The sequence below is a fragment of the Triticum urartu genome, chromosome 3 (assembly GCF_003073215.2).
Source record: "Triticum urartu cultivar G1812 chromosome 3, Tu2.1, whole genome shotgun sequence".
Taxonomy (NCBI): domain Eukaryota; kingdom Viridiplantae; phylum Streptophyta; class Magnoliopsida; order Poales; family Poaceae; genus Triticum; species Triticum urartu.
The window spans coordinates 710,369,243-710,381,384 of NC_053024.1; the positions used below are offsets into that span (position 1 = coordinate 710,369,243).

Below are 12,142 nucleotides of genomic sequence, written 5' to 3' on the forward strand. Positions count from 1 at the left end.
GTAATATGTAGCTAGCGCAAGATCTGGAACCCCAAAAATTCTAAGATAAATTGCTGGACGTGAGGAATTTATCTATTAATCATCTTCAAAAATAATTAACTAAATAGCACTCTTCAAATAAAAATGATAGCAGTTCTCGTGAGCGCTAAAGTTTCTGTTTTTTACAGCAAGTTCAACAAAACTTTCCTCAAGTCTTCCCAACGGTTCTACTTGGCACAAACACTAATTAAACACAAAAAAAACACAACCTAAACAGAGGATAAATAATTTATTTATTTATAAAAAAGCAAGGAATAAAATAAAATTGGGTTGCCTCCCAACAAGCGCTATCGTTTAACGCCCCTAGCTAGGCATAACGAGCAAGAATAGATCTAGGTATTGCCATCTTTGGTAGTAGGAAAGAAAACAGAAAATTTCCTTTCTATGGCATTTATTCTCCTATTTTGGGAAAGCACATGACCATTAATGGATGAAGTAAGATTAAGCACGTTACAGAAATTTGCATCTATACTAGGTTTCATCTCTTTAATAATTTCATTTTGATAGAAGCATAAGAGGGTGGTAGATTCAACTTTATCATTCATGGGGTGCCCAAATATAGCTTTCATCTTTTTATAGGTATCTATAGCATCCCCTTCAAGAAAACCTTCTTCAAAAATAGAATCTAGAACTTGTTTGAAAGAAGTAGGTAGTCCAATATAGAAACCTCTTAAATAAACCGCAATTTGATATTGTGGTATGTAGCTAGCCCTAATCCTCAATAATCTATCCCAAGCATCTTTTAAAGACTCATCAACTAAATAACGAAAAATTCCAGAGTCATCTTCATCAAGATCATTTAAATTCTCTTTAGTAACCCCGGTGGGTCTTTCGATAGCATCATTATTCTTGAGCTTAGAGAGGATAGAGGGGTCATCCAAGGTACTAAGACCCTGGAAAGGACCCTTTGTTATTTTTGATTCGGCCATGGTAACGGAAAGGCAATCGGAAAGGGAGAGAGAGGGCGAATAAAATGGCAAGGGTGAATTGGGGGGAGAGGAAAACGAGAGGCAAATGGCAAATAATGTAATGTGAGAGATAGGGATTGTGATGGGTACTTGGTATATTGAATTTTTGCGTAGACTCCCCGACAACGGCGCCAGAAATCCTTCTTGCTACGTGTTCAGCTTGCATTGGTTTTCCCCGAAGAGGAAGGGATGATGCAGCAGAGTAGCGTAAGTATTTCCCTCAGTTTTTGAGAATCAAGGTATCAATCCAGTAGGAGGCCACGCTCAAGTCCCTCATACCTGCACAAAACGATAGCTACTCGCAACCAACGCGATTAGGGGTTGTCAAGCCCTTCATAGTCACTTACGAGAGTGAGATCTGATAGATAGAATATTTTTGGTATTTTTGATATAAAGATGCAAAGTAAAAAGTAAAGGCAAAGTAAATAGAAAAACAATATAAAAGTGATGGAGATTGATATGATGAGAATAGACCCGGGGGCCATAGGTTTCACTAGTGGCTTCTCTCAAGAGCATAAGTATTCTACGGTGGGTGAACAAATTACTGTTGAGCAATTGATAGAATTGTGCATAATTATGAGAATATCTAGGCATGATCATGTATATAGGCATCACGTCCGTGACAAGTAGATCGAAACGATTCTGCATCTACTACTATTACTCCACTCATCGACCGCTACCCAGCATGCATCTAGAGTATTAAGTTAAAAACAGAGTAACGCCTTAAGCAAGATGACATGATGTAGAGATAAATTCATGCAATATGAAATAAACCCCATCTTATTATCCTCGATGGCAACGATACAATACGTGCCTTGCTGCCCCTTCTGTCACTGGGTAAGGACACCGCAAGATCGAACCCAAAGCTAAGCACTTCTCCCATGGCAAGAACTACCAATCTAGTTGGCCAAACCAAACGGATAATTCGAAGAGACTTGCAAAGATAACCAATCATACATAAAAGAATTCAGAGAAGATTCAAATATTATTCATAGATAGACTTGATCATAAACCCACAATTCATCGGTCTCAACAAACACACCGCAAAAAGAAGATTACATCAAATAGATCTCCACAAGAGAGGGGGAGAACTTTGTATTGAGATTCAAAGAGAGAGAAGAAGCCATCTAGCTACTAACTATGGACCCGAAGGTCTGAGGTAAACTACTCACACTTCATCGGAGAGGCTATGATGATGTAGAAGCCCTCCGTGATGATGGCCCTTTTCCGGCGGAGCTCCGGAACAGGCCCCAAGATGGGATCTCGTGGATACAGAAAGTTGCGGCGGTGGAATTAGGTTTTTGGCTCCTATTTTGATCGTTTGGGGGTACGTGTGTATATATAGGAGGAAGGAGTACGTCGGTGGAGCACCGAGGGTCCCACGAGGCAGGGGGCGCGCCCTAGGGGGGCGCCCCCTACCCTTGTGAGCACCTCTTTGCTTCCTTGAAGTAGGGTCCAAGTCTCATGGATCACGTTCGGTGAGAAAATCACGTTCCCGAAGATTTTATTCCGTTTGGACTCCGTTTGATATTCCGTTTATCTGAAACACTGAAATAGGCAAAAACAGCAATTCTGGGCTGGGCCTCCGGTTAATAGGTTAGTCCCAAAAATAATATAAAAGTGGAAAATAAAGCCCAATATAGTCCAAAACAGTAGATAATATAGCATGGAGCAATCAAAAATTATAGATACATTGGAGACGTATCATGGCCCCACCCGGTGGACCCCCGGACACCTTTCGATGGTCCCGGTACAATACCGATAACCCCTGAATTAAACTATTCCGGCGACTGAAACTGGACTTCCCATATATAAATCTTCACCTCTGGACCATTCCGGAACTCCTCGTGATGTCCGGGACTCCGAACAACCTTCGGTAACCACATACAATTTCCCATAACAACTTTAGCGTCACCGAACCTTCAGTGTGTAGACCCTATGGGTTCAGGAACCATGCAGACATGACTGAGACATCTCTCCGGCCAATAACCAATAGCAGCATCTGGATACCCATGTTGGCTCCCACATGTTCCACGATGATCTCGTCGGATGGACCACGATGTTGGGGATTCAATTAATCCCGTATATAATTCCCTTTGTCCATCGGTATGTTACTTGCCCGAGATTCGATCGTCGGTATCCCCATACCTTGTTCAATCTCATTACCGGCAAGTCTATTTACTCGTTCCGTAACGCATGATCCTGTGGCTAACTCCTTAGTCACATTGAGCTTGCTATGATGATGCATTACCTAGTGGGCCCAGAGATACCTCTCCGTCATACGGAGCGACAAATCCCAGTCTCGATTCGTGCCAACCCAACAAACACTTTCGGAGATACCTGTAGTGCACCTTTATAGTCACCCAACTATGTTGTGACGTTTGATACACCCAAAGCAGTCCTACGGTATCCGGGAGTTGCACAATCTCATGGTCTAAGGAAACGATACTTGACATTAGAAAAGCTCTAGCAAACGAACTACACGATCTTGTGCTATGCTTAGGATTGGGTCTTGTCCATCACATCATTCGCCTAATGATGTGATCCCGTTATCAACGACATCCAATGTCCATGGTTAGGAAACCACAACCATCTATTGATCAACGAGCTAGTCAACTAGAGGCTCACTAGGGACATGTTGTGATCTATGTATTCACACATGTAGTACAGTTTCCGGTTAATACAATTATAGCATGAACAATAGACGATTATCATGAACAAGGGAATATAATAATAACCATTTTATTATTGCCTCTAGGGCATATTTTCAACACCCCCACCAGACAGCCCCACCGCCCGCACCGCGCCCGGCCGTCCACACCTGACCCTGGCTCGGCGGAAGGACAGGAGGTGGAGGGGTAAGCGGGGGAGAGTCACGCACGCGGGAGGACGACCGCCTTGAAGATGCCGAACCACATACGCCGCTGCCTCCGGGCCGGTCCCTCGACCGTGAATCCCTGCGAGTCGAGATCTAGGCCCGAAGATCCTGCTCCCGAGCCTCCTCCTCCGCCGCGACGGGCGACGACACCCGCGGCCTCTTGTTCCGGCCATGCGCCAGCAGCCGACGCTCCTTCTCCATCCTCCGCGCCCTGAGCAGCAACGCCGAAGCCGTAGCCACCGAAATGACCCGCACCCGCCGCCCTCACCGTTGAATGTCACGAGGAGCAGCTGGAAAGCCTAACACTAGTGTCGATTCCCCCTTCTGGATCCACCACCAGCACTTATAAGGTGACGAGCGCTCCCCCCGGGCAGACAGCAGGGGGGAAACATGGGCCCGGCCCACGACGAGAGGCTCGGGGACTGGTGGGCGCGCCGCCAACTCAGCAAAGCTAAACCCAAAAGACGGGTCGCGGCCCAGGTCCACGGCCTGCCCCACACCGCCCCGACGCTGCCCGACCGACCAGCCTTAGCCTCGTCCTCCCGCCGCCCCCGATCCGCCACCGCACCGCCGACGAGCGGCGGAAAATCCGACGCCACAAAAGACGGCGAAGCACATGCCCCCACCCCCGCCGCCCTCTCCGCTCGGGGCACCGGCACCAGCGGCTCCCGAGCCCGCGAGCCTGGCGAAACCGGCGGCCAGGGCGACCACCGTGCCTCCCTTGCCAGCCTCTCCGATGACCAGCCCCACAGCCATGCCGACCGACGGGACTTCCTCCGCTGAACCAGAGTCCACGCCACGTCCTTGCCTACTCCCAGGCCCGACGGCCCGACCCCCGTTAACTGCGATCCAGATCCCGCGCGCCCCAACTCCGGCGAGGGACTCCCCGATCCGATTGCACGCCCCACTTCTCTCCCCCAGCACCCCTGCAGCACGACCCTCCTGAGCTGCAGGGTCACCGCCGCCGCACCCCGACGAGATCCGCCGCACCGAGAGCTCCCCACGCGGGCTCCCTCTGACCAGCAAGGAGTCCCCCGCGGCATCCACCGCGTCCACCTCCGCCGACCCGAGCGCCCAAAGCCTCCCCCCCCCCCCCCCCCCCCCCCCCCCCCCCCCCCCGGCGCGCCGCCCGGCCGACCGGCCACCCGCCGGAACCGCCCCTCCGGCGACGGCGCCCAACGCAGGGGAACGAGCAAGCCCGGACGGAAGCGCCTCGCACATGCACGCCCCAACGGTCATATCGTCTGTACGATTCCTGCCGCTGTTGTATGTTTCTTTTAAGTTTGGCGCTTCAATTCTAACATGCGATATTGACTGTCGTAGTGGCTAGCACAGTGCGCCATTGACCATGAAGTTGCAAGATCGATTCACGGCTCAAGCGCGCTCTATGTTTTTGCGTTTTTTCATCTCGTGATGGTGCCACCGGAAATGGCCCGGCCCAGGTTAGCGGTGCCCTGTGAGAAACGTCGGCACTTTGCCGCATTGTGCGGCGTATAGGATGTCCCGCCGAAATAGGGTTTGATGGCGCGCTGTGAGAAACCTCAAACATTTCGTGAGAAACAAACATTTATTGGGATTCTCAAACATTTTTTTAAATGATTAAAATAATTAAGGTGAACATTTTTTGCGTTTTTTCATCTCGTGATGGTGCCACCGGAAATGGCCCGGCCCAGGTTAGTGGTGCCCTGTGAGAAACGTCGGCACTTTGCCGCATTGTGCGGCGTATAGGATGTCCCGCCAAAATAGGGTTTGATGGCGCGCTGTGAGAAACCTCAAACATTTCGTGAGAAACAAACATTTATTGGGATTCTCAAACATTTTTTTAAATGATTAAAATAATTAAGGTGAACATTTTTTGCGTTTTTTCATCTCGTGATGGTGCCACCGGAAATGGCCCGGCCCAGGTTAGTGGTGCCCTGTGAGAAACGTCGGCACTTTGCCGCATTGTGCGGCGTATAGGATGTCCCGCCAAAATAGGGTTTGATGGCGCGCTGTGAGAAACCTCAAACATTTCGTGAGAAACAAACATTTATTGGGATTCTCAAACATTTTTTTAAATGATTAAAATAATTAAGGTGAACATTTTTTGATGTTTGAAACAATTTCTAAAAAGACGCAGCACATTTTCTGAAAACAGAACGGAACAAAATTGAAAATAAGAACATTTTTCGAAACTACAAACATAGTTTTCAAAAAACAAGATCACCTGTCAAAATTTCCTGAACATTTTCTGATTTTCGAACAAATTTGGAAAGGTGGAACATATTTTTAAATTTGGGATTTTTTTTAATTTGTGCACATAAAAATAAAAAATGCGTGGGAAAAATGAAACCACGAACATTTTATAAATTCGTGGGAAAAATTGAAAGCAGAAATGTATTTAAATTTTGTGGAGAAAATTTCAAAACATGAACTTTTTAAAATTTTGAACAAATCTTGAAAGGGAGACATTTTGTTATTTTTGATTTTTGAAGGTGAACATTTTTAACTTTTGGAATTATAATTTTTTTAAATGAAGCTAACAAATATTTTAAATTCTAAAATTTTATGGATATTCTAAACAACATTTCAAAACAGAACATTTAGGAAAGAAATGAACAAAATCTAAAACTTGTGAACAATTTAATTTACTGAACCATATGTTGAAAAAGAGAAATCGAGAAAAGAAAATAAAAGAGAAAGAAAAGAAAGGGGAAACAGAAGAAGAAAAGAAGAAATACGAAAAAGAAAGGAAAGGGAAAAAACGAAAAAGGAGAGAAAAGTAAAAGAAAAAGAAACTTAAAAAAAAAGAATAAAATTAAAACTAATAAACTGAAAAAACTGGTTCAGGAACCTTCTAGAAGGTTCCCAAAACTGGGAAAAACCAGCGGAACCTTCCAGAACGTTCCCAAAACCGGGATCAGTGGTACGCATGTCTCGCTTCTGAATGGGCCGGCCCGTCTCAGTGGATGCCCTGTGCGGCACGCCGACATCTTGACGCAGAACGCGTCGAATAGGAACCGCTGCGTGATCCTCAAAAAGAAAAGGAAATCCGCTGCGTGAGCTCCATCTAAAAGCGCAAGGCAACCCTTAAGCATTGTTGGCCTTTTAGTCTACCATGCCATAGCTTAGACGGCAGAGCCCAGCTTATGGCCCAATCAGAAAATAAGCTGTCTCAAAGAGAAAACAGAAAATAAGCATTGCGAGGGGACAGAGTCGTGTTCGACTAGGTTACGGAGCCAGCCACCGACCATTGGACAGACTCCGGATCAAAGTACATCATGTGATCGCATTGCTAATTCGATTGGATCAACACAGAGACGTACTACTAGTATAAGTATAAGGGGTGGGTTGTGAAAAGAAAGAAATCACCTCAAGAATCAATCTGCACCAGGACAGGATAGATACACTTACCAAGAAATTCGCAATGTCGATCTTGCTGAGCGCATCGATGTGCACGGCGGAGTCGGAGCAAGGGGAGCACTTGTTCAAGATCTTCAATTACAGCATTCATAGGGGCATGCGCGTCGGCTGCTACATCGAGTCGTCATGGTTCACTGTTGGCGGCCATGAGTGGTGCCTCCACTATTACCCGGACGGGTCTATGGAAGATGGCAAGGATGACATAGTGGTTGCTTTGGAACTGAAGGAGCTGGACCATAAGGCACTCACGGCGCGGGTATCCTCCACAATCAGCTTGTTCCACTAGACAACCAAGCGGTTTTCTTCGTCGGTGGTCTTGTCGGCCAATCTTCCCAATCCAAACTACTTTTTCACGCACAATTTAAATAGGGGCGAGATGGAAGCATCGGGCTATGTTGTTGACGATCGTCTCACTATCAGATGCGCCTTGACGTCATCAATGATCCATATGTTATCGAGGAGGCCCATGTTGAGGAGGAGGCGCCACCATCGGAAATCACGGACCAACTCGGGAAGCTACTAGAGGCAAAGGAGGGCGTGGATGTGACATTCGAGGTTCAAGGAGAGAAATTTCCAGCCCACAAGCTCGTGCTAGCGATGCGGTCCCCGGTTTTCAAGGCGATGCTCTATGGGCCGATGATGGAGAAGGATTCAAGCCGCATCGTCATTAACAACATGCAACCCCTTGTCTTCAAGTTTCTTCTCCACTTCATCTATAACAATTTGTTGCCTGTAGATAAAGTCATGGGCGATGACTTGCTGGATGAAGACGATAAGAAAAAGGTAACTAGACACCTGCTTGTGGCTGCGGATCGGTATGGCATGGAAAGATTGAAGCTTATGTGTGAAAGCATCCTCTGCAAAGACCTCGATGCCGAGTCCCTTGCAACTACATTGGCTTTGGCCAATCAACATAGTTGTTCTCGGCTACAAGATGCTTGCGTTCGATTTATTGCATCATCATCTACTAAAATAGATGATGTGGTGGCAAGCAAAGGGTACAATCGGCTCAAAAGAACTTGTCCGGATACCGTAATGGAGATGTGGGAAAAAGCAAGTAGGCTCCGCAACCGCAAAACCTAGGATTGTTACTTTATGATCATCTTAACTACTCACCCTAAAAAGACTACTTGCTTTTTTCCCAATCATTCTGTGGCCTTCTAGTGCTCACACATGTTTGATGGTACTAGTGGTTGGGGCGCCACCCGGTGGCGCCGCTTAAGAAAAAGTTGCGCGTACATTTTCATTTAGAAATATACATGTAGTCCTCATCCATCTAGAAAAATATTTTTAAAAAATCCTCACATTCATCTAAAAAAGAAGTAAAAGGAAGAAAAAATCACCAACGCAGGCTACCAGCGAGCGCCACTTTGTGTAGCTCTCCATTTAAAAAACTATATGAGGTCATTATCTTCATCTAAATAAAACATTTAAAAAAATTCTCACCTACATCTAAAAATAATATTCAAAAGCTTTTTCACCGCGGCCAACCAACTTGCACCACATGGCATAGTTGGTTGGCCGCCGTTCACGCGTAGCTTAATGGTTTTAATGGAACACGATCGATGAAGATGATCTACAAGGTAAATAGGGCTGGCATCGTTTTACCACAACCAAACTGTTAGGATTTTCTGGTGTTAGGATTACAGGCTAGACAGAAATTTGTAAAACACAACTCACGTGCTTTCCTTGTAAGGTAATGAACCATGAGATGTTCTAAGCAGCTACTCTCTTCGTTCCTAAATATAATTTTTTTTGAAGATTCCAATATGAACTACATACAAAGCAAAATATGCCTATATACATCCGTATATAGTCCTGATTGAAATCTCTAAAAATACTTATATTTAGGAACGGAGGGAGTAGAACGGTGTGCGTTGCCTTTCTCAAACAGGATTGTTCATGGAAGTTTTTGGCTTAATTTGTTGACCCAATAGGGCGACATGTCCAACACAAAGGCAAAACCGATTTCTCTCAAGAATACACAGGGGCACAGGCCAAATAATCAAACACTGACGCTGTACCATGAACAATCATCCGTAAATTAATATAAGAGCATTTAGATTACTACTTCCTTCGTCCCAAAAATCTTGTCTTAGATTTATTTAGATATGGATATATCTAACACTAAAATATGAATAGATACATCCATATGTAGACAAATCTAAGACAAGAATTTTGGGATGAAGGGAGTACTTTACTGATCTAAATGTTTTTATATTAGTTTACAGAGGGAGTATCATGTCTGAATATCCAACAAAAGATGAGACTAATTCATTTCAAGACATTAGAGCATCTCCAACCGTTCGGCCCCCCCGGGCGCTAAAAAAGGGTGGCATGGGGGCGAACCGGCGCTAGTTCGGCCTCTGGGGCGACCTAGCTCCCAGTCACGCCCCCAGGCGCCGCCCCCAAGACGCGAAAAATTCGAACTTGGTCGTTCCCGTTCAGAAAAGACGCCACAAGTCGGGCGATCGCAAGCCACAGTTCGGCGTACAAAAAATAGAGCGGCAGAAGTTCGCGTGCGCATCACTCGGCGGGCTCTGCCCCAGGCGTCGGCGGAGTTGGCGTGCGCGGGCTTGGCGGTGTCGGAGCAGCCTCTGCGCTGGGCGGTGTCGGCGCGGCTTCGGTGGTGCTGGGCGTCGTGAAGGCGTCGTCACGCGGGCTTGGCGGCGGCGGCGGCGTGTGCGTCGGCGTCGGCGGCCTTGTCGAGGGAAGCTGGTTCCGGATGAGGCCGCGCTCCGCCAAGTACCACGCCTTGACCGCCTCGTCGGTGCTCTGGAGCATGTCCGCCCCGCCCAGCAGGAAAGCCAGGTCGGTGTTTCTCTTCTTCGCGGCGACGTTCGTCCGGAGCAGGTCGAGCTTGACGGCGCTGCTCGACATCAACACCGACCACCGCGCCTCGGTCTTCTCTTCCTGTTGGAAATATGCCCTAGAGGCAATAATAAATTAGTTATTATTATATTATATTTCATTGTTCATGATAATCGTTTATTATCCATGCTAGAATTGTATTGATAGGAAACTCAGATACATGTGTGGATACATAGACAACACCATGTCCCTAGTAAGCCTCTAGTTGACTAGCTCGTTGATCAATAGATGGTTACGGTTTCCTGACCATGGACATTGGATGTCGTTGATAACGGGATCACATCATTAGGAGAATGATGTGATGGACAAGACCCAATCCTAAGCCTAGCACAAAGATCGTGTAGTTCGTATGCTAAAGCTTTTCTAATGTCAAGTATCATTTCCTTAGACCATGAGATTGTGCAACTCCCGGATACCGTAGGAATGCTTTGGGTTGTACCAAACGTCACAACGTAACTGGGTGGCTATAAAGGTTCACTACAGGTATCTCCGAAAGTGTCTGTTGGGTTGGCACGAATCGAGACTGGGATTTGTCACTCCGTGTAAACGGAGAGGTATCTCTGGGCCCACTCGGTAGGACATCATCATAATGTGCACAATGTGATCAAGGAGTTGATCACGGGATGATGTGTTACGAACGAGTAAAGAGACTTGCCGGTAACGAGATTGAACAAGGTATCGGGATACCGACGATCGAATCTCGGGCAAGTATCAGGGTACCGACGATCGAATCTCGGGCAAGTATCGTACCGATGGACAAAGGGAATTGTATACGGGATTGATTGAATCCTTGACATCGTGGTTCATCCGATGAGATCATCGTGGAGCATGTGGGAGCCAACATGGGTATCCAGATCCCGCTGTTGGTTATTGACCGGAGAGTTGTCTGGGCCATGTCGGCATGACTCCCAAGCCCGTAGGGTCTACACACTTAAGGTTCGATGACGCTAGGGTTATAGGAATAGATGTACGTGGTTACCTAATGTTGTTCGGAGTCCCGGATGAGATCCCGGACGTCACGAGGAGTTCCGGAATGGTCGGAGGTAAAGATTTATATATGGGAAGTCATCATACGGTCACCGGAATAATTCGAGGGGTTACCGGTATTGTACCGGGACCACCGGAGGGGTTCCGGGGGTCCACCGGGAGGGTCCACCTGCCCGGAGGGCCCTATGGGCTGTATGTGGAGAGGGACCAGCCCCTTAGTGGGCTGGGCGCCTCCCCCTAGGGCCCATGCGCCTAGGGTTTGGGGGAACCCTAAAGGGGGGGCGCCCCCTTTGCCTTGGGGGGCAAGGCAACCCCCCTTGGCCGCCGCCCCCTCCTCAGATTGGATCTGAGGGGGCCGGCCCCTCTCCCTTGCCCCTATATATATGTGGGGGTTGGGAGGGCAGCCGCACCCAAGTTCTGGGCGCACCCTCCCCCTCTCCAAGTCCTCCTCTTCTCTACGGTGCTTGGCGAGCCCTGCAGATTACCACGCTCCTCCTTCACCACCATGCCGTCGTGCTGTGCTGGATGGAGCCTTCCCCAAACCTCTCCTTCTCCCGTCACCGGGTTGTACGTGTGTTGAACGCGGAGGTGCCGTCCGTTCGGCACTAGGATCATTGATGATTTGGATCACGACGAGTACGACTCCATCAACCCCGTTCACTTGAACGCTTCTGCTTAACGATCTACAAGGGTATGTAGATGCACTCCCCTTCCCCTCATTGCTAGATTACTCCATAGATTGATCTTGGTGATGCGTAGAAAATTTTAAATTTCTGCTACATTCCCCAACAGTGGTATCATAGCTAGGTCTATGCGTAGTTTCTATGCACGAGTAGAACACAAAGCAGTTGTGGGCGTTGATTTTGTCAATTTACTTGCCGTTACTAGTCTTATCTTGATTCGGCGGCATCGTGGGATGAAGCGGCCCGGCCGACCTTACACGTACTCTTACGTGAGACTGGTTCCACCGACTGACATGCACTAGTTGCATAAGGTG

The 12,142-nt window shown here is 47.4% G+C and overlaps 1 protein-coding gene across 1 annotated transcript; it reads left to right on the forward strand.

The window, feature by feature from the left end:
- The first annotated feature begins 7,291 nt into the window (after positions 1-7,291).
- Positions 7,292-8,370, forward strand: LOC125547258 (BTB/POZ and MATH domain-containing protein 2-like). Its single transcript, XM_048711208.1, has 2 exons — positions 7,292-7,543; positions 7,708-8,370. Exons 1-2 carry the CDS (start codon positions 7,292-7,294, stop codon positions 8,368-8,370), a joined length of 915 nt encoding a protein of 304 aa, XP_048567165.1.
- The last annotated feature ends 3,772 nt before the right edge of the window (positions 8,371-12,142 follow it).

Excerpts from the sequence above, each read along its gene's own strand:
- LOC125547258 (XM_048711208.1), top strand. The coding sequence starts at position 7,292 with ATGTCGATCTTGCTGAGCGCATCGATGTGCACGGCGGAGTCGGAGCAA. Across the intron at positions 7,544-7,707 it reads ATAAGGCACTCACGGCGCGG|ATGCGCCTTGACGTCATCAA; the intron begins GTATCCTCCACA and ends TCTCACTATCAG.